Source organism: Lepisma saccharinum, chromosome 16 (genome assembly GCF_977018435.1).
Source record: "Lepisma saccharinum chromosome 16, izLepSacc3.1, whole genome shotgun sequence".
NCBI classification, from domain to species: Eukaryota; Metazoa; Arthropoda; class Insecta; order Zygentoma; family Lepismatidae; genus Lepisma; species Lepisma saccharinum.
This window is the reverse complement of record NC_139244.1, coordinates 23,007,619-23,031,313: the sequence shown is the minus strand read 5'-3', so window position 1 is coordinate 23,031,313 and position 23,695 is coordinate 23,007,619. Positions and strand designations below refer to the sequence as shown.

The following is a 23,695-nucleotide window of genomic DNA, read 5'->3' as shown; positions in this document are numbered from 1 at the left end:
GAATTCCTTGTTAGTAAATCACTATAATATCGCATTTGTACAGATGTCTATGTACACTGTAGCTGGTATCTTAGCTGTTTTATTTTTTCTACTGTTCACTCCTTAATCACCTGATATTTTGCTTCATATTTGTTGTTTAATTAACCCTAGCTGCAGATTTTTCATAGCACCCAAGTCAGAATGTAGACCTATATAACACTTGCAATGCTCAGTGTGGTTAGGTTGCTTGGCTTAAGTTAAAAATAAACACATATTTGAAGTTCAGAAACATTGTATGTGTAAAAAACATTGTCATTTCAGTGAAAATATTGGAACATTTCACAGCACCTCTGTAAGCCAGCCACAGCACACTTTGTGAACCACTGCCCTAGGTTTGAGTTGGTGTTTTAAGTCCACTTTATGCGCAGTAAGGCTAATCGGGACTGGACCTACAGTTTAAAGTGGAATCCGAACCACTTGTGCCTCCACCGGGTATCGAACCCGGGACCCCTTGATTACAAGGCAATGACGCAACCACTGCGCCATGGGGGTGGCTCCACTGCCCTAGGGTATTCTCAATATTTCTGTATTACTTTTGTTCATAAAAATATAAATGTCATGTAATTGGCAAAATGCACTTTGTGACCCTATCATGCACCATCTTTGAATGTGTGTTATTTTACACTCGTGCCAGTGACAGTGTACAATTGGTTGGCAATGGTGGTAATTTTTGTAGTTTGGTTTTGTGAGTTTTAGCAACTGATTAGCCCTCGCATTACCAAGCGGGGTATTCTAACTACCCCAGGTTGATTTTTCCCTATAATAATTTTATCTGAAGAGCTACATACTTGTGGTTTAATGACTTTGTCTTAAAATGATTGAAATTGTATTTACACTCGTGACTGACCCAATTTTTTTTGTTTTTAGTTATTATTGATGGGATATATTGGTGGGGTTGTGAGACTACCCTGCTTGGTATGAATGTCTTATCTTCTTATTTGTCAAAAATGAAGGTTTTACGAAATATGTCTCTCATTCATCTTCGTTATTTAATTTTTCCATGGTTGAGTTTTACCATACATCCATTGTTTAGCTCAAATTACATATATTGTTCTCTATTGTTTCAGGTTACTATTGTTGAGTTGAATTAGAGCACGCATACATGGCAATGCTGCACTAGTGGTACCATACAGTGTTTATGTTCAGTTTAAATACTTTTAATAATTTGAAAAACTGAATTTCAATACTAAATAAAGCTATTCATTGAAAATAACAGAATCTAAAAACAAATAATACACTAAATCACAAAATTGTATTGTGGTAGTCAAAATACCCAGTTTGGTAAAATAAAGGTGTCGAAAAGCTTGGAAACGGGAGGGTTAAATATGTGTAGCACTCGTGCAATACTTGTTTTTTTTTAATTATTATAAACCATGCCAGAATAAAACTTTCATTTAAATTAAAAGGAGAGGTTCATATTATTACATAAGATGAGTTATATTAAATTGAATTATAATTAGAAACAATATCACGAAAATCCCCCCCCCCAATAATCTTTCTCTCCCATATTATATAGAACACATTTTTTCTCCCTTTAAAATTGGGAGAGAGAGAAAGATTATTGGGGGGAAATTTTCATGATATTGTTTCTAATTATAATTTAATTTAATATAATCAACAAAGGAAGCAGTGGTTCGATAACAAAATTGTTTCTTGAATTTTAGTGACAATAAAAAGTGTGGGCTGTGAGCCTCCCTCCCTCAGGTAAGTTTCTCGTATGGCACGGGTAAGTTAGGGTTGAGAAAAATTCCACACAGACACTGATTCAATGATAAATTCATATGTTTTCTAATATTTTTCCAGGATCGATGACATAGAAGATGATCTTAGCTCCGATGAGTTGTCTGACGAGGAGGGTGCTCAGCCTGTTGCAGCAGAGAGCAGGAGTTCGGAAGATTCCAGTGAAGATAAAAAAACAGATATTAGATTACTTCCAGATCCTCTTCCTGATTCGGGTGAAAGCAAAGAAAGTTCAACACCTGATGTCGAACCCAAGATAAAAGAAGAGTTTCCATTGCCAAGGTAAGAGTTGCAACAAGAATTCTTGTCAGGTTCATGCAATAAATACAGTACCTGCCCAAATTATATCATATTTTAGTTTTTAGAGGACAACTTATTTGAACCTACTTCAACTCATCTGCTAATTTCGACATATTATTAGTGAGGTATATCACAGTTGAAACGGTATACAGCATCGAAAACTCATCTTCAAATTTTACAGAATTTATTTTGTCATTTTGGGCAAAGCAGCAAAATACTAGTCATCATTATTACACTCAAAATTATCCTACTATATCTATTCTCCTGTGCTCTAACAACTTCAACGTGAACAACCAGTTAATACTTCGTAGGAAATCCCTTGCTATCAATCACAGCTTGGCATCTACGTGGCATGGAATCGAGGAGAATATCGATGACAGACTGTTCGATCTTCTCCCACTCCTCCTTCAGCTGTCTGAACTTGTCATCCGCAGAAGTGGCTCTGGTGCCTCGGAGACGTCGGCTGAGCTCCTACCAGAGGTGTTCTATTGGGTTCAGATCAGGACTCTGGCTCGGCTACTCCATAACCGGCACACTGTGCTGCACAAACCACCCTGTGACATCCTTCGATCGGTGCTTAGGGTCATTGTCTTGTTGGACAACCCATTTTCTGCCCATGCTGCGACGTGCCCACGGCAGCATGGTATTTTCCAGGATGTTCTTGTAGACATGCCGATCCATGATTCCATTGATGCTTTCCAGGCAGCCAGTGCCGAGGGTAGAGAAGCACCCCACACCATGACCGATCCACCACCGTGCTTGACTGTAGGAAGCTGATACTTATGGTGGAATCTGGTGCCTGTAGGACGTCGTACCCACTGTATGCCGTCAGTCCCGAACAGTAGATACTTCGATTCGTCACTCCAGATTACGGTATTCCACTCACGACGAGTCCAGTTCAGATGTGCCTTGGCCCACTAGACATGTGCCTTCTTATTCTTCTCGGAGACAAGTGGTTTCTTAACTGGCCAATGTCCATTCAATCCGGCTGCCTTCAGCCTCTTCTGTATCGTCCGTATGGATGGCTGGCGATGTGCTGCACTCGCTAATTCCCATCCAATATGCACTGCAGTAAATAGGGGATTTTCCCGAGACAAGCGCAGTATGTTCCTATCTGCGACACGGTCTGTGATGCGTGGTCTCCCAGTCTTCTCCTTCTTCACGTATTCTCCATGGACCCGCCACCCCTTCAGAAGTTTGCTCACAGCCGACTGGCTGATTGAAAACTGCTCTGCCAGCTTCTTCTGAGTCCTCCCTTGGCGATGGCCTGCCACAATCGCATCTTGTTGCGCCTTGGTGAGATCGAGCGTTTGCTTTGTTTTACTCATCAATGAAATGATTATTATAATACACTTCAACAAAACAGTTACAGATTGAGATCTTCTAAAATGAAGATTAAAAAAATACGGAAAATCACAATTTTCGAAAATCTGCGAAAAAAATCAATTCTGGTTTTTCCCATTACACACCACGCTGGCTACAGTAACATAATAGAGTGTTCAAAGTGCTGTGAAAATTTCATAGAGATCGGGTAAGTCCCTAAAAAGTTATCCTCAGAAAACCTGAATATGATATAATTTGGGTGGGTATTGTATGTGCGAGTTGATCATGAATTTTTAAATTGATTTTTTAATTCTGACACTCCACTTTAATTGGTGAAAGTAATATGTTCCAAATACCATTACGCAAGTCCTGCATGTCAGCCTATCAACTGTGTCCATTTAAACCATCTTTGTATGGACCAGAAAGTTTTTCAGCTCCCCTGTTGACAGAGAATAGACAGTAATTACGTTTTTGGTGGGAGGAGAACCAGGTTAAACCTTCTGATCCCTCTCCCCAATTTTGACAGATGAAGCAGTCATAGCTTTTAAACTTTTCCATTCCAGCAAGACAACAATAGATTTACAAAACCTGTTGCTAAATGGTTCAGAAACGCACACATGCTTCTGCAATGCCTAACAAGGTACTGAGAACTAGCAAATATTAAGTTTACTACAATATCCTGCATGGCCACTTCATTCAAGAATCAATGGAATGTCAATTTGCCAGATTTTAATCAATGCTCCAGGAACTTAAGTGTAGCTCAAACTTCTAATTAACATTACATCCATCATTTGGATAGTAATACTGAAATTTTAATGATGGTAGTACCCTCAATTTTATTTTTCCTACAAGCAAATATCTGGGCTTCTAAGTTTAATTAATCCAATCATCACTATGGAAAAGCAATCAACATGGAAAGAAATCAAATTTAGTTTACAAGTGAATGCAGTGTTTATTATAATGTGACACTAATAACATATTTCTCCATTTTCAGCTCTGTTTCCTGCTGATAACTGTTGGCATAATGGATAATTTAAAGAAATTATTTTTGTATATTTTTACTACTGGTAGATTGTAAAATGTTAACAGTACAAATATGATTTTTCTCTTGAGACAAATGTGCTTGTGTATATTATTATTGGAAGTAAATAATTGATTCCTCATAATAATGTATTTCCTTTCAAGTTCTATGTATAGACACACATAATTTTGGTAAATAAAAACAAAATTTCGGTACAAAAACAGTCTATTTCAGGTTCAAAAGTGGTAAATAATATATAATTTTTTTGTTATACATAATCACATCAAAAGTGCTATGTACGATGACATTTTGGTTTTAAAATTCTGAATATAATCCTAAATTTGATTTAAAAACTGCACTTATTACAAATAAACTTATCCCTTCTAATTGCACATTTATGTAGTTACCATAGTATTAAATTTATTCCTGTATAAAGGGGTCCATTTTTGCTTCTCAAATATTTACAGAATAATTAATCAATTTTCCGTGAATTGCATAATTCGCAGGATATTTCAGACTTCAGAAAGTGTCACGTTGGTACATAAACCGAAAATTTCATGTTTGAGTATATTTCGCATTTTGCAGTTCATTTCACATTATTTCGTGACAAAACAGAGTAGGAAAATGCCTCGCACCTTTCAGAAAAATTAACATTAAAGCATGTTATTTCATATTTCGTGTTTTCATCAAAAACGAAATTTGCATACCTCTATGCAATTTAGTTATACTTGACTGGTTGCAAATCAAAATGTTGAACACATCCTGAATTAGGGATGGAATCTGGATTTTGGAGGGGATTTATTTTTGTCTACTCAAGCAAATTCCTGAAGAGTTTGTGGATTCAATTGCACTGTTTACTGGCTCTTGTGGGATGGAGAGTATGAGGGATTGATTATTTATTAGTCATTTTTCTATACTTCCCCACAGTAAACTACGAAATTAATTACAGCACGACAATGAAGTATGTTCAAGTAAATAACTTTGTCTTCAAAGACTCATCCTTGTACAACATAAGAAATAAGTCGTCAGAACAATAACATTTGCTTCACGTCTGAAAACTGATGCTGCGACTTGGTTACAAAGTCTCTTGCTGGTGTGCATGACTTGCATGTATCTGCAAAAAGCGACGCAATGTTGCCGAGACTTCATGGAATCAAAATTTTGGCCCACCTCTGTGGAGTTGAATAAAGGCATTGCGGATACGAAGGGTGAACTCCACAAAAACTTTGGAAATCATGTATGAAACATTCCGATCTACAGTCACCAAGTTTTTTGTGGAGTTCACACTGTGCCTGGCAACTTGAAACGCATTTCCCTCACAACGTACGTGTTGAGTTCGAGCTTCATATCTGCAACGCCTCAATTGTTCTAACTCTGTGATGGCTGAAAATGATTAGATTAGGCAAAAATAATACATTGAAATCGCAAGTAAAATATCACATGCTAAAGGTATAGCTTGTTCCAGGCTTGAATTTAAATGCATACTCTGGTAAAACAAAAAACCTAATATACGTAGTCACAGGCAATAAAAATGGGACACCTATATCCTGAAGTACTTGCTTCCCTGCAAGGTGTTATGTGTGTTGCCTAACTCTACTGCAGTGGTAGAAGTTGCCATTGAAATCCTCCTATCGCCATAAAGTTACACAACACACACCACCTTGCAGGGAAGCTAGTATTTCAGGATATAGGTGTCCCATTTTTACTGCTGGTGGCTGTACATGATCGTGGAATGAGGAGACAATTGTTATAATAAAGCACATTAAGAGCTTCATTAACAAGTTAGACTTGAAAAATACCTGGAAAAATTATGAATCCTGAGTACCTTCAAAATCAGTTTTGCCTTCATTGTAAAAGAGTTCAATGTTCCTTCACTATGTACAATCCTGTTCACATAAAGTGGCACATTGTATACAGTTGGAAGTATGTGCAACTTTCTGAACAGGAGTGTACATGCAGTGCAAAAACAGCAAGAGGACTAAAATTCTAAATTTGGAAAGGAAATGGTGCTCATAAGCACACGCTCCATTTTAGCATGAATAAAGTCTACGGTTTTCAATCTAGCAAACTGTCACAGACGCATCAATTTCTATGACCTGGTGACATACACACACACACACATCTGTTCTTGATTCAAACTACAGCGCCTTGAATAACTTAGTGTGGAAAACGGCACGGTTCTGCGCTCTCTGGCTGGTTCCACTCGAAAATGATCCGCTAGAGGCACTGGAAGTAAATGGAGTTTTTGCTGCAACGTCTGATTCTTTTACATGAAGCATTTCTATGAATGTGATAATTGCTATGATATTTGGTACAGTGGTCGCGAAGATATTAACGAACATTCTAGACAGTCGACCACGTCCTATTATCGTCATACTTTTGTTAGTAATACGGGAGAAAAAATATGCATGGAATGCTCTTGGCAACTAAATTTTTGTGTATGAATTAGGTTCATTATTATTATTATCATCATCATCATTTCTTTTAAAGATATACACACTGAAGCATTTGTATTTTTGATATTTACTCTCTCTTTTCTTCTGCTTTAAACTAATCGCGGTGATGATGATAATGATGATTCCATGAAACGACAAGGGGAACCCCACAAAACTTTCTTAGTGCCATCGACATGAGTGTAAGGAAACTTTCAAACCAATGGGACAAGCGACATGGGATGTTCATACTGTCACACTAGTGACATACACTTCCAGACTGTAAAATAGCATTCATTGCACATGAGGGTCCAAACAGCAAACAACACGTTCATATGGCGTATTCGCATGCTACTTGTTACTTCAGTCGGAAAGCTCCTTAAAGGAAGGGTGCTCAGACCGAAGCGACGCACTACAAGGGGAGTTCCCAACTAAGTGACAAGCGACATGGTACCTTCAGTTTATTGACAAGCGTTAGCTGCTAATTGTGCGAACAACAGATAGGCGACACGAAAAACCGCACATTACAACAACAGATCTAGGCGACACAATAAGTCACACGTGTCACTTTGTCGCTTGTGCGTCGCTCAAACTGGACCATTTCCTCAATAGCTTGCAACATGTTGCCGTGGTTTGTTGTTCGCACATACGCGATGCAATGAGTGTCTTGCTTTAGGGAGATTGCGCACCAAAGCGACAAGGGGCACGCGACACTTATCGCTTGAGGATTTCACCAACCGAACGCTGGCCTGTGCTTCCCGTCATGGCACTACGATGTGAAATGTTGCTCTTGATTGGCTCGTTTCCAAGCAACATGTGTCGCGTCGCTTTGGGGTAAAATCTCCTTGAGGAAACTGTGCAGTCAGAGCTTGTGTCCCTACGGTTCGAAAGGCTGCATTGATTACGGACTGCTCGCTTCCAAGCGACACTTGTGGTTTGTCGCCTCGGTATGAAATATCTCTCAGGATACTATTTATATTCTAATAACATAGAAAAATAAAACTCTAGTACACAATCCAACACCTGACGTCCGGAATCACTTTGCGATGTTTCTTCTTGTGTTATGCATGCTATTTATTTATTAATTTTATTTTAATTTTCTTTCCAAATTATTGTCATTTCGTGACTGCAAATCACTCCACAAATATAACTGTTTCCATGAATTCACTTACCGCCTTTCTAGACAAACAAATATACACAATATATTCCATAAACTAACTAAGCCGCATTACTTTCATAACAAAATTAGCACCTGGTTCGATCGCACTGCCATCTGTGTTTGTCATCCATCTGGGGAACTAGTTTCTTGGGTCGTTTTCCACACTACGTTATTCAAGGCACTGTAATTCAAACCAAAATGTGAGCACATGCAGCAGGTACTGGAGGGATTGGTGCTGCGCAAGCAGGTTCCCAGTTTTATTCACATGACCAAATATGAATAATTTAATATATGGCTGAATTTCACATATTTTTTCCTCAAAAACTAACATGTGGACCACTAAAATATATTTTTACTTGTAGTCTAATTAATGCTTTCCTTTGCATATCATTATGCTAGGGTTTTACCCCTAAAAACCTTTTTAACACATTCAGTGGCAAAAACACTTACATGCATGGACATCCGCAGGATTTTTTCCAGGGGGGGGGGGGGGGGCAAAAAGGCACATTTTCCCCAAAAGTAGTGTTGTTCCCTAAAGAAATATTGCTTAAATTTGAATTTATGTTGTTCATGCAATAATTAACACACATCATTGTGGCTAAAATGAAATTATATGTGATATACATAATTTTTGGTTGACTTTCATTTTCCAAGGGGGGCCATCCCCCCCTCCTTCTGTCTGGACGCCCATGCTTACATTCACTTCTGATATAAATATACAATAATATTGTGTTGTGAAAAACAATTTGTCTATGGATTTCAGACTACAACTTTTTGTGAATGGTGACAGTCACAAAAATCTACAGGCAAATTGTTTTTCATCATGCAGGCCAGTGTCTCTCTGTTCTTTTATCAGACTAGTTTTTATACAAATTCCGATGCTAGGTGCTGAAACAGTTCAGATGTTTAGATCAACTTTTATGAAAGTTACTCCTTGATGAGAAAATACTTTTATTTACATAGCACAAATTTATAATAATCCATTTCAATGTTTGTATAAAAAAATATGAAGAATCTTAAGATAAAACGTTTTTTACACAACAAAAATAAATCTGTTCTTCTGTTCCCACAAATACATACTACATGGTACGGTCCATAAAATACTATATGAAATAAAATTATCACAGAACAAAAAAACAGAATGACAATTTTACAAAAAGAAAGTTATAGGCATATTCACACCTGTCTAGCCCATTCAACCATGATTTTGTTACAGCAATTCAAAATTACATTCTGCTACAGACTTTCATATATATAGGTATAACACATAATGCACTCCTTGTGCACATAGGTGATTTTTAAGGAACAAATTTTCTTCATCACTATAAAACTTTTAATAATTAACAGTTTATGCTAAATTAAGAAGTATTTTAAACTAATTCTTACTTCACTTACTATAAACTAAAAATATATTTAAACGACATTTTAAAAGAAATAAATTATAATATCTGCACATGTGCAACTAGATTTGTTTGTTAATAAATCTCAGAATACTATATGTTCCTTCATGGAATGAGCTCTAGGATATCTGAAATGAATAAACAGTGAAAAGTGAGAGATTATATTTTAGAAAGTTAAGTAATAACAAAGAACATTTCATGTTTGATTTGCATACCTACTTTAATCACGAAATGGAGAAAGCAAATCTAAAGAAAGATAAATTCAACATTAAATATGAGGGCCATTTGTAAAGTAAAAATTGCTTTTGACTGATACTTTCACCCTTTCTCATTCATTAATCTACCCAAAATGAGTACTTACTTTATGTGTCAGTCTAATCCTTCTATTAACCACTCTGGCATTGCTAGTTTTCTGGGGGGTTCACTGAAGTAATATGAAACCAGTGGCATGCCCAGGATTTTTGAAAAGGGGGGGGGGGTACTTATACATTTTTTACTTGACAGTTCTCATTTTGCCATATTTTCCCACATAACCTCCCCCTTTGGCCAAGACACTATACGAGATATATTCAGTTTCCTCAAGTAAGACTTTCTCTGCTAAACAAGTAGGATGGGAGGCTTGTCCAGAATGTTTTTATGTGTGAGTATAAGGTTTTGTAATAGGGATATGCAAAAAAAAAATTAGGTGCTGAAACAGCAGGGTGTCTTACCAGTCAAGAAATTATGCTTGTGGTCTTGTATGCATGAAGATTTGTAAAAATATTAAATAAAGTAATGTGGCCATTCCCCATCCAGGATGAAGTCTGAAGCATTATTTTTACATGCATTAATAATTAAAGCAACTCTAAATCTCTTATTAAAGTACAGCTTCAGTTTTCATCTGCCTTGTGGTAGGGGTTTTTCATTGAATAAAAATATCTATTTCCTTAATTTCGTCAAGAAAAATCAAGAATTTTGGATTTATTATTTTGGTAGACACCCTAGACAATAAATTGTGCCTTTTTCAAAATTTTGGGGTTGCATGGGAAAAGAATGAGAAACTGTTATGAAGATGTTGGGAATGTGTTTATGAATCACTGGCCTAAATTATTTCATACAGCCGAAATTATAATGAATAACAAATTAATTGCATGCTATACCTACAATTTAAAAAACGACCCATCAGAAGTGGTCTTACCTTCCTTTCATCACACGGGGATGTTTGTTTACGTTAATTTATACATTTCTAGCAGTCATTGCTTACGTGCGCAGACAGCACCACCTACACTGCAGTCCACCCCTCATTTTTTAACAAGTATCCAAGCACTTCAAAAACTAAAAAATTTGAGACACTGACAGGGTCAGTCATGTCTTCTAATGGCGCCATTCTTTTACTTTTGCGTCCATGAAGTGTTTTCACCTTCAAGGGAAAACGTCTCAATGCATGCACGAATTATTTTGCTTAATTTAATTCATCTTCTGTAATTCCAGCTTTCATTCATTGCTACTCATACATCTCTGTCACAAGCTTGCAGTTAGTGTAAGAAATTTGTCACAAAAGTGTTTCAAAGATAAGATCAAATATGTTACGTATCGGTTTTGAACTCGACGGCCACAGGGCAACACTGCAAGGGAGAAGGCAGCGAGGATGGTGCGTTCTGCGAGAGCATGAACTGCGCATGTCCGTTTTTCTGAAACGAAGGCTCACCAGTATCTGTTTCCATGTATTTTGCCAAGTACCCATCTTCAGCTTCTGCTTGCATCACTATGCTTTTGCCAGGGCAGGAGTTGTTCTGTGGGAGTTCAACCGAGAAACTGCACCAGCTCGGCTGACTTGTAGTATCTCTTTCACAGCAAAAGAATTCATTATGTTGCAGCCTCAAAGACGTTATGTATTATGTAGGAGATTTTGTGAATGAAGTGAATACCGTACGTTACTGGGGGTTCACTGCTCCTGTGCGCTATAGGGCCAAATGTACCTGTAACTACTTCCCTTATTATCCTAAGTTATTTCAGACAGGTACCACGTGCACTTTTTATTATGGGTGGACAAATATGAAATTTTACTGATATTGATAGAGTACCAATATAAAATTTACTGATATTCCACTGATCCAATATAATGATAGCAAATATCCCATGAATAACCTGAACTGTATGTTAACATCCTTAAATAATGTATTTCACCTGAGTGTAATAGGTTTTGTTTGAAAAAGATATCTCGAGGTTTCGACATTCACATTAGAAAACAGGCCTATATAAATTACGTATTTGTAAAAACAATAACAAAATCAGAATATTGCACTGTTACAGAACAGAAATATCAGCAGTCGCAGTGGTATAGTCGGTAAGACATTTGGCTGCCATGTCGGAGACCCTGGTTCGATTCCTGGGGTGGGTGGCCTACCCAGCCTCAAATAAATGGGTTACCTGTGGGAAACTCTGGGCATTTGGGATAATTGTGTGCAGCAGGAATGTACCCCCCACTGGATATGAAATTCAGGGTCATTAGAAAGCTTTGACGTAAGTGGATCTACAAACACTGAAACAAGTATATAAAATGAATATTAAATACCTTGAGGGATATCATCTTGAGGTTCTGGAAATTCTCTTGCTACATGTTTGTACTTCTTTCTCTCACAAAACATGGATTCTTCTAAAATGTCATCCGCCACTTCCTCACTTTTATGCATCTGTAAAGATTATGTGCACGTGTAACAAGTGCTTTCACAGAACATTAACACTTTAAAGAGTAGTAACAGGTTGCTGTAGTGAAAGTATAGTAGTGTTGGCTGATGTGTTGTTATGGGGGCAACCCCGGAAAAGAGGGAAGGGGGGTTAAAGGCTGCTGGAGAATGGTGCTGATCACCACCTCTAAAATGGTCAAGATAAAGAATATGTGGGGGCCCCTATCGTTACATCCCCTAAATGTGCCTCCATGGCACGGTGCTATATGCTATATCTTTACCTTACCAATAAAGTACTAGTGTAAAATTTACAGACACCGATATTCTACCAATCAGATATAAAATTCCAAATGGTTCACTGACCTCCTTTATAAATGTACCTTACCAGATAAACCAACCTTTTGCAATGTTAAAAAAAAAAGTGTATATTCAGACATTTACTTAAAAAAAGGTATGGGATATATATTTATGTCCATAAAAATTAAGTACTTCCCTGATGGCACAGTGAGTGTGTCATTGCCTTGTCATCAAGGGGTCCCTGGTTTGATACCCGGTGGAGGCACATAGCGGTTCGGATCCCACTTTAAACTGCAGGTCCAGTCCCGATTAGCCTTACTGTGCATAAAGTGGACTTAAAACACCAATTCAATCAAAAACAATAAAAATTAAAACAAAATGGCACAATATTGCATTAAATTTTAAGATATTTACAGATATATCGGATCGGTAAAATAATCGGTAATTTAACCGATACGCCTATATTTGCCGATACCGATAGAGAACTGATTTATCTGTCACATCCATAAAATATAGTGATATTTTTAAATGCATAAGGTATGTTTTGATAACACCAATTGAGCCAAATAATTTGCAGATAGTAATTGTGCTGAAAAGATTATACCTAGGGCCGAGCCTGTACAACTTTGAACTGATACCGATACAGATATTGAAAATTCTTATAATTAAAATTTGTTCAAAATACTGATCATTATTACTGTGTACGTGACATCTGCAGGTTCAAGATTCCTGGAGGAACTATTAACAACTTTTCTCCTGAGATTTCGGCTTGTGTATGAGACTGGTAGCCATCCAGGGTGGATACAGACAAGCAGAAATGAAATTCCGACTTTTCCAGGACAAATTTTTATTTTTCCCTGACAATGATAAACTAAATCCATGCTTTTGTAAATGGAAATAATAAACTCATGCAGCTCCAGGTATGGATTGTATTAAGTACCCATATTAACTTACAAGGAATTGACTTCATTTCTCTACGATTTGAAATTAAACTGCAAAATAGTGAATATGGAAAATTATTACAATTCATAAGCTAGGGAGGGATTTTAACAGGAGTTATTTCATATGCAGGTGGTTTTAAATAAAATATTACATAATTTTTAAAGTTACTGCCTGGGTTCTCGGCCTACGTATAGGACCGGTGGCAACCCACCATAATGAGGAAATTGGGGAGATACGAGTGAGCAGCGTAACCTGGTCTCAGAAATCTCCTTTAACAGCTGGGGGTTCGACATGCCAACCCCACGTCACCCTATTACCGGTTGAAGATCTCCACACCTCTAGGTAGGATTGTGAGAGGGAGACTGGCAGTCGGGAGATTGGCCTAGGCCCTTCAAGGGCTGTCAAGCCACGGGTTATTTTATAAATGAGATTAGAATGAATTAGTTGTGAAACAGATTACAGTGAAATGATTGATGAAAAACGAAATGTAATTTATCAAATCTCCCTAGCCTTTCTTGTTATTATACAAGGGGAAGTAAAAAATTATCCACACTTTCACCGTAACTTTCTTTAGGTTGGCCACTCTGCCTTCAGAGCTCGCGTGCTGAAAGGTGGTACTGTTGTGGTTACGTAGCCGAGGTTTCATATTTAATCGCTCCATTTTTCTTTCTTTATAACGGAGTAAACATGGCCACTCTGCTCGCAGTGTGCACCAACGCAGAATAGAGAACAATGATTCGTTTCTCTGCTCCGAAGGTGTGTCAGGGGCAGATTTTCACCTAAGGCTTTCAGTACAATACGGGGACCATGCTCTACTGCGTAGAAGTGTATATGAGTGGATCGAGAGGTTTAAAAATGACCTGAGAAGCACGAAGCGGGAGCAGGATGCCCATCAACCTCCACCACTGATGGGAAGATTCAACAAGCTCAAGAGATGATTCTGACGAACAGATGGGTCACAGTTTGGCAGCCGACGAGGTGGCAGCTCTCTGCAAATTGGTCATCAGTGGCATGCCTGAGGGGGAGGGTTGGTTGGGGTTATAATCCCTCCCCTTTGGCCCAGTATTCTTAAACAAAAAGGACATCAATGGCAGGATAACATGGCAAAATGAGGACAGACTACTAAAACAGTGTACATAACCCCTTCCCCTTTCGAAAATTCTGGGCACGCTACTGCTAGTCATGGTTCTGTATGCGAAATCGTCCACGACAAGCTTCAGATCACTGATCTCCGTTTTTGCCTTGGTGCACATTACCAGCAGCACGGACATGTTTACTCTATTACAAAAGAAAGAAAAATGGAGCAAATAATATGAAACCTCGGCCACATAACCACAAGAGTACCACTTATCAGCATGCGAGAGCTGTGGACAGTGTGGCCAACCTAAAGAAAGTTATGGTGAAAAGTGTAGACAATTTTTGACTCACCCACGTATCTTGATATTTCCACTGAGGTTTGTAAACCCTCTGCTTGCAACAACCATGGCTGCAGAATCATTTTTAGATGTATTAATACTTTTATTTTACTTCTCTATTCTCTATAAACCAAACAACTTAAACCTTGCACACATGAACAAGATTGACAGGGTGAATTCCCAACTCTTTCAAACAAATAATAATAATAAATAAATAAATAAATTAAATCCCTTAAACTTTCTAATACCCATACATCGGTATTGGCTCAGCCTTAGCTACAACTCTATTCCAATATTCTTGTTTAAAACCTCACAAAACAAATAAACAGCATGACAAAAGACACTTTAGATGTCTATTTGAGCTTTCGACTTCATCCCAGAGTCGAAGGATGTTGCCGGCACATGACGTAAGAAGTTTTTTAATGTCTATTCCAATACTCGCATACATTTTGACAGAATTGACAAAAATGTGCACCTCATGCAAAACTGTGCCTCATCACCTTGAACATTTGTTTTACTACACTGATTATACACTAACCAAGACCAAAAAAATCATAATTAAAAAATTACAACCTTACCTGCACATTATGAGATGACTTCCTCTTCATTCCAGGTAATCCATATCTCGTCCTCTTGTTTTTCAAGTTTCTTGAAGTCTTTTCCTTATCAGTCTTCTTTTGTTTTGAGCTCGTATTGCTAATATGAGAGTTTGTAATGTCATTTGCAGCAACACCATGTGCTTCAGCTTCATTTGCAGCAACACCATGCGCTTCAGCTTCAACTGGATGACGTGTTGCAGAAACTTCACTTTGCATCGCTACGCAATCTGGAATATGTTTTGACAAATAATCTCTAACATCTGGAAGTATGCTGGCTTTTGTGTTAGTACTTTGGCATGGTTTTGATAAATTCATTTTCTCCTCAGTTTCCTTGATCACAGAAACTTCTTGCTGAGGACTTTTAGTTTCGGCAGGCAATGAAAGTGATTTGCCACAACCACTTTCACTTCCAGAGTCGTCACTTTTCAATTCATCCTTTGTACTGTCACTTTCATCTAAATTGTATGGCAAAACTTTAAAACTACTTTCACTTCCAGTGTCGACACTTTTTGATTCATCCTTTGTACTGTCACTTTCATCTAAACCGTATGGCAGAACTTTATGTCTTGATAATAGAGGACAGTAGCTGTTCAACTTGCAACAATGATCATTTTCATGAAACTGAACATGGATACCTGAATCTGCTATTGGCAAATTATGTACTGGTCTGTTGTCTTCCGCATTATCATTAAATGAGTCACCCTCATCTATCACCTCTATTTCCTTCTGTATTTCTACATTTTTCTGCTTCAAACTTTGAACACAATGAGCAACTACAGTACTCTTTATATTACTTCTGGTTATAAAATTGTGGTTACAATCAGTAACCTGTGCCATAGATAAAGACCGCTGCACATGTACTGTATATTCTGCATCAGTTTTATTAAATGCATTCATCAGATTTCGAAAAACACTTTTTACATTTCCAGTGTCGTGTTTTGCACATTGCTCAACTAATTGAGTGCTTTTCAACATATCTGACGCAGTGTACTTTTCTTGTGCATTTTCATGATTTTGGTTGACATTTTTTGGGAGATTCCATGAGATTGGTACAATGCCCTCTCCTATTTCATTCATCACGTTAATTATGGGAGCATCTTCACTGTCTCTGGATTCCACACTGATGTTCGATAAGGAAATCTGAAAATAAATTGCGCGAAGTCAGTTTGAAGGGGTTATGTATGTTTTGCTTCAAGAATATAAAATTTTGTAACACCACCATAAGAGTACCATCAAAAAAGTATAAAATGGTACATACAATTTGGAGCATTGTTAATGAGTGGTTGTTAATGTGTCTAAAAATTCATATTTCTCAAAGCACTGTTGTGTCTTGTCTTTACCATACAAGCTGTCTCACAACAAGTTCCATGAGAAAGAAAGCAGGAGTGTTCAAATCGTTGGCAAATACCTGTCAAATCATTTTTTAACTAACTCTCTAGCCTTCTTAAACCCGAAGGTTTATGGCTGCAGCAACACAAGCCTTTCAGCTGTCCCTATTCCGGGCAAGATCAATCCAATCTTTTCAGATGTCCTTTACATCCAACTCAACGTTATCCCTCAATCTTCGTCTTGGCCTTCCTACAGGTCTCTTACCATCAGGTTTTCCAACAAGAATACTGTAAACTCATCAAATCATTGCTACAAACTCCAAATTGTAAGTACATTATATATACACAGTAGTCTTGTTTATCCGACCTTCGCTTATCCGACCCTCGCTTATCCGACATTCCGTATTATCAGACATACCACCAAAAAAAAAAAAAAATCATCCATCGGCAACAAGAACTGCAAGCAGCGGTGGCACCAGAATTAATCATCAAGGGGGAGGGGATTCGGAAAGAAATTTAGGGGGTGCGATGCTGAAAATAAGGAAAACCATGAAACACACAGCAAACCTTTCAAAACTGGGGAGCAAGGTGGCAAAATTGGGGGTGGGAGGACAGTTTACTTTCCCTTAATATATAAGGTTTAGCATAGTGCGGGGGCAACTGCACCCCTAATCGGCACAACTGATTAACAAAAATTACTGACTGAAATAAAATTGTATGTATGAAATATAATAACTTTAGACTCACATTCATTTTCCAGGCAAGCCGTGCCCGCCTTGCCTTCCCCCTGGACTTACATGATGATATGTATTAAGTCTTATACTCCAAGAAAGTAGTCGTACAGTGTAAACATTCAGATACACATTGTAGTCTTATTGAACTATATAGTGAAAAAAATGAAATTATCCTAGTCTTTAAAAACACAATTTTTGAACCTTTTCAATGTAACCAATGGAGGTACCAAATACATAGTACATTCCGTCTGTCACTTCAGGACAAAACGCGAAGTGCAGAGCAACTTCGTCTTTGTTAAAATCCCTTCTACCGCACTATCCTAAACAACAAACTGTAAAATTTCTTCGTGAACATTGGGCCTCTTTCTAACGACTTTTGAAAAAGCCTGAAATGGTACGTTTACTAGACGTGTTACATGGAACAAATACACAGAATGTATTAACAAGAAAACTACCCTTCACGTTACAACTCGCATCTCGTAAAATGAAGGGCTCGAGTGTAAAACATGGTGACTTTTTGTTGATTTGAGTTCATTAAGAAAAATTTTATTAGAAGCTATACTGTAGATAAATTGTTTTCGTGTTGTGTTTACAGATTTCAGAAGGTTTAACTGAGTCCAATGCAAATTGTATGGCATGGCAATTTCACTCGAAAATTGAAGGATGGAACATTTTACTTTGTATCTCAAAAATAACCAAAATGTCAATCTTATGTACAAAGAGAAATGTATCTCCCTGGCGCCGCCCCCCACTGCAAGTTGTGAGCGTAGTCTATTTTTAGTTTCTCCCAACTCTACCATGGTGAAACTCTACCAGTTATTTTTTTCTGTATTGTTGTAAAACATGATTACTGTATTAGGTTTCGTAATGTGTAAAATTATAGCATTAGTTTGACGTTTAATAGGCTTTTTCTTAACACCTCCCTATTATCCAACATTTTCGCTTATCCGATGTTCTGTTGGCCCGTTTACGTCGGATAAGAGAGACTCTACTGTATTTTAAGTGTCTCCAAACACCACAGCCTTGTGTATATTCGGCATTTTTTTTTTGTGGGTGTGTGTGTGTGTGGAAGCAGGCTATGTCATTTGGAGAGAGGGAACTTTTTTTTTCAAATTCCTTCAACTAAGAGTTCTAAACGAAGATTCCAAATCTGTAATTACTTTTGGATTGGATAACATTTAGCTTGATAAATCTACATTTGATTAAAAAGCCAAAGTTATCAGAATATTCACAAAAACATTAAAAAGTCACATGCATTTTAAGTTGTTATTTATCCAGCTCTAAAGGATTGAGTAATTGATTGAATTGTTGTTTAAAGTGCACTTTATGCAGAGATAGGCTAATGGGGACTGGACCTAGTTTAAAGTTGGATCCGAATCACTGTGCCATGTGCCTTCAACCAGGTATCGAACCCAGGACCCCTAGATTACAAAGGGACAATGTTACCACTGTGCCATCAAGAAGGCCCAGCTATAAAGGAAATTAAGAAAATGAAAATTAGAACTAAACGAAAATAAACTCCATGGCACTACAGCCCTCACGCCTGCCTAGCACCTCTTGCATAGGGTGACACGTGGTCAACGCATCGAGTCTCATCGCAGCTGTTTTGCCTTTTGAGACCAGAGCCTGCTCCCCAAATGGCCTCACGAATGAGTCAACACTAGAGTTTTGGTAGACTCCAACCAGGAATCTAACCAAGAGCTGCGCTGCTTACACCAAAGGTGAGAACATTTATCACTTGGGGTTGAGCCATAATTTTCACATAACTTCAAGGGTTCCAACATCAAGGAGAAGTTGCAGTATGCAGGAAATTGACATTTTAAACTTACCCAGTATAAAATTCATGCTTTTAGTAAACTATGGAAAGGAAGAAACAAATAAAATACACATAATGTGACAAAAGTAGAAGCATTTATTGAACTGAATAGGGAAAGGTTAAGTATGAAGCCTGTCCGAAAAACTCTATATACATATAGAGTAACAATTAATTTGTCCCATTCATAATTATAAAAATGGTTTCTTTTTACACATGGACTCTTATCGGGAAATATGGCATTTTCACAAATAACTGTATCAGCAAGAAAGTGTACATTAACTGGACCTTTGGCCAACTTGAGGGCTGCTTTTTTAAAATTGCCTTCTCCTTTCGAAAAACTGCTATGATATTCCAAAATCCCAAAAAAATACAAAACTATTGAGAATATCTAGGCAATAGCGAAAGCAAACCACATGAAGATTTATGTGAATGCTCTAGAAAGTATTCTAAGCATATTTTGGAATATCATAGCGGTGTTTCGAAAGGAGAGGAAAATTTTGAAAAAACTGCCCTTGTGTCAGCTAAAGCTCCAGCCGAGCCTTAACCTCAAAATGACACATATTTGTGTGCATCATAAATTTACAAAATAAATACAAGTTTTAAGTATTTTGATTTGATTTGATTTTGATTTTAAAATTTTGGGTGCATCAGCACTAAGGCTACTTTGCACCCGTCACACTATACGGGGTCCAGCCCCTTACAGTTTCACATAACAACTCTAACGTTGCTTAATTAAAATCATAAAATATTAAAATGTTCTGACTTTTGTTAAAAGCCGAGGCTGCAAAGAACACTCAGCACAAATAATTACAAAACACAGGACAACACAAACAAAATTATACTGGCCATGGGGCCAGTCGCCAGAGCCTCGTTAGTCTTCAGTCCAGGGTGTACTGACGTGGAAGTGAGGTTGATATTTGGGTGTACTACATGGAAGGTCACCCCTTACACCCCAAGTTTTAAGTATTTAAAAGACAGTCAGCATGTATCTAAAATATAAGTGAAAAAATAAACTTACATCAAACTCCTTTGGGCTGGATGATAGAGGAGTACTTGTTACAGGATAATTTTTGATCCTTGGACCTTCAAACTGATCATCTCCTGAAACAAGATAAAGCATTATAAATAAAGAGGACACTTTTGAATAAACAAAAACAATCTCTTCTTTATAAGGCTAATATTGTCAGGTTACATATTCCATTATTCTTCCAAAGGCTCACATGGGTGGCAAGTAGAGCTGAAGCAGGGTGGCTACTCTAGAACCATTATAAAATTCAAGTATAATTCCCGGTTTTCAAGGCGAACATTCCAAAAATTCATGGGTAGAAGCAGATATTTTCTCTAATTCAGCCTTATGTATTACCGCCTCTCACCACCCTCACACATACACACCAGGCGTGTATATTCTAGGCTACCTAGGCTATTGCCGAAGCCCAGAATAAATACAGAAAATAATGGACTATCAAATGTGACTGATGCTTCACTCTCAAACAACGATCGGGGGAGAAAATGATAGTATAAAACCCACGACTCCTGTGCACCGTACTCCCGCGAGGAGAGGGGGGGGGGAGAGTAGACCATGCTTCCTTATGGCCCGAGCTGAACGGAAGAAAAGTCTGCGAAGGGATTTTTCGTCCAAGGTTTGTTTTCCTTGTGCTTGCTCTATAAATGGGGATGGACTCCTTTCTTTTAAAACTACCACCAGACTTCAGCGGTTAAATTCTTCCCCGACCAGTGCCTGGAGGCAGTTGGTGACGTATTTGTAGTGGCTTCCTAGACAGGGAACTCTTCGTTTTACAACGGCAGTAAAACCTTACAGCGATGCCAATGCGCTAACCAGCATGAGATTTTCCCAGGTAAGGGAAATTTTGAAACTAAACTACTACTACAGGAACGGGAAAAGAGTGGCTGGCATGTGATAGGGAATTTGTCCTCTAGGCCAAAAGAACACTGTCTCATCGAACACATCCAGAACTCGCAGGCTGCTGAATTTCAACCAAACACGCTTTACGATGTTTTCAACCCCTCTGCTGCTTTGTTTATGACTGGCTGGGGTAGACTGACTGGCCGGAAAATGCAAAGGGTATTTTGCGAGTGGAAATCGCGTTGAAGGGAGTTTAAGAAAATTAGGTATCTTACTGCATGGAATTTCTTAAGTGTATTGAGTGATTGAATTACGTCGTATGTTTTGAATGATCTGGGCTGCATCGTATAGTGAACGAAAATGACTGACATAATTAACGAACTATTGACGAAACAATTTTCTCTGCTTTTGCATGAGGATAAACTTCAAATCGTGAAGATATGCTAGCCTCAGGCATCGCAAAGAAGAGAAGAATGGATTTGATTTGTTATTTTGCGTTGCTTTTCTGCCAGTTAGCTAATTGCGACGATACGATTAAATTCATGAAGAGACATTCTCAAAGAATATCCATGTCCATGCCTGGATTTGAACCCGAGTCCCCTGGCATCGTACTGCGCTGTGCTAATAACCATTTTACCACAGAGGTTGCCAAGAGAAGAATGGAGTTCCTGTCCAAATTAAATATTCAAGGCAACAAGTTTATTATACGCGTATATTTTATTCTCGCAATGTAGGCCTACATAAACATTTCACAATATGGGCCTCTATATTTTATAAATAACCATTAAATATTTGAAATGTTTTCCTTATTGTTTTTATATTAATGAAACAGTGATATTTTTATAACTATTAGTAAATTGTAATGCATGTATTTTAATTGCAATGTCACATCACCTTAAAATCCAAGAAATTGAACGGAAAAGAGCCTCCCGTTTGAACATTATGATAAAAAGAGATAGCCCAGGTTTTAAACCCAGCATACGCCATTGATACACACACAAATATATTAGCAATGTAACATTGTGAAGGTTATGTCTGATTCCAACGTATCCAAAAATTCTAAATTCAATTGAATAAACATTGTATAAATGTAATATATATATTTAAATAGAATAAATAAAAATTAATATATATTTATAATATTTAATTTAAGGTGCAGAGTTTACATTTGCCATTTCACATACTCAGGCTCAAATCTCCAAACACAAGTCACACGGGATATACTTATCTACGAAAAATTGTTAATTGTACAAGAATTTCAAACTCAAATTTACCCAATCAACTTCAAGATATCTTATCTTGCAATAATCTTCCATCCGTTAAATAGACGGTTCTGCAAAGGACACTAACGAAGTAAACGAACTGAGAGAATTGTGTTTTATTTTTCATGCAGCTTTCTTTTTCTTCCTCGACAAAAAGTAAAAACTGTGAAATGTTATAAATATATATAAATTGAATGGAATTTGGATCAATAAAAGTTGCAATTTTTCACATCTACAGAGAAAAATTCAAGCAAAATTCCTGGAGCCAATAATTCACGCATAATTCCCAGAATTTCCGATGAGTAGCCAGCCTGTGAAGTAATACTGATGTTTCAGAAAATGTAATCAGAGATGCCTGATGATAGTTTTATAGATTCTGGACATAGCACAGATTCTGTACAACACTTTTGAAAAGTCTAAATATGCTGGAAATTAAAAATTTGCAATTTGTTTCTTTTGTACATTTCTGTTCGCATGAAGTGGCAGTCTCTATAGGCTTGAATAGATGAAGTATGTGCCACTTTATTCAAACAGAAGTGTGCATGCATTCTGATTTTAAAGTTGAAACTTCTAATCACATTTTGCAGCATGTTTCTTGGCATGGCGGCTACATCGTGTTGTTACCTGCCCTCCCACAACACGATGCAATAACAAAACAATCTGCAGGTTTTTTCTTCCCAAACATCATGAAGTGTTTGCATACAAACGAGGATCAGCGTAGCACACGCACTGGGAGAACTGTACATATGTCCACAGCCATTCAGGGTCAGACAGGGTCTGACAGTCTGACGTAAGCAGCACTGAAGAAGTATTACAATTTTGAGGTTGATTCTCACAATATCAATCCTTTGACAAGGTGGAGCCTGGGCCACCGCAAATTAATCCTCCGTGACAGCCTACATAGAAAAACTGTCTTGACGTGACCACCAGACAAAGTGGATCCTGGGCCACTCATAACTCTCCATGGCAACTTCATGTACTAGACTGTCTTCATGTTGTGACTGACAGACAAGGTGGAGCCTTGGCCACAGAGAATAATCCTACAAGGCAACAATTTGTTCTCAATAGACACCATCCCCAAACACATAATGTGTCCAGGGATTGCAATGTGATTTAGTAGATCACACACTACCCTGAAGACGAAGGCAGATTCAGCCTCCGAAACGTTGGTATTTTTTAAAAAATTAACACAGTGGTTAAAAGTCCAAAACTAAGAATGAATGAATCACCACTGATCAGCTGCAAAGAAGAAGAAATAAATACAAACTTCATATGAAATACTGCCCCCGTAACTTACGTAAGAAAGGTCCATTAAACTATTCCATTGACTTCTATAATAAACTACCACAGTATATGAG

General features: G+C 37.6%; 2 protein-coding genes across 2 annotated transcripts in view; one reads left to right on the top strand and one right to left on the bottom strand.

Moving 5' to 3' along the window:
• The window catches only part of LOC145999977 (splicing regulator SDE2), a 28,682-nt gene extending 24,117 nt beyond the window's left edge, over nucleotides 1-4,565 (top strand). Inside the window, exons 6-7 of the mRNA XM_083137272.1 lie at nucleotides 1,843-2,061; nucleotides 4,397-4,565. Of these exons, the coding sequence (XP_082993398.1) occupies nucleotides 1,843-2,061; nucleotides 4,397-4,412 (235 nt within the window). The 3' untranslated portion in view covers nucleotides 4,413-4,565. The remainder of the gene's footprint in view (nucleotides 1-1,842; nucleotides 2,062-4,396) is intronic.
• A 4,139-nt stretch (nucleotides 4,566-8,704) lies between these two features.
• The window catches only part of LOC145999976 (uncharacterized), a 38,399-nt gene continuing 23,408 nt past the window's right edge, over nucleotides 8,705-23,695 (bottom strand). The window contains exons 7-10 of the mRNA XM_083137270.1: nucleotides 20,230-20,312; nucleotides 15,313-16,473; nucleotides 11,969-12,086; nucleotides 8,705-9,542 (exon numbers count right to left, since the gene is read on the bottom strand). Of these exons, the coding sequence (XP_082993396.1) occupies nucleotides 9,520-9,542; nucleotides 11,969-12,086; nucleotides 15,313-16,473; nucleotides 20,230-20,312 (1,385 nt within the window). The 3' untranslated portion in view covers nucleotides 8,705-9,519. The remainder of the gene's footprint in view (nucleotides 9,543-11,968; nucleotides 12,087-15,312; nucleotides 16,474-20,229; nucleotides 20,313-23,695) is intronic.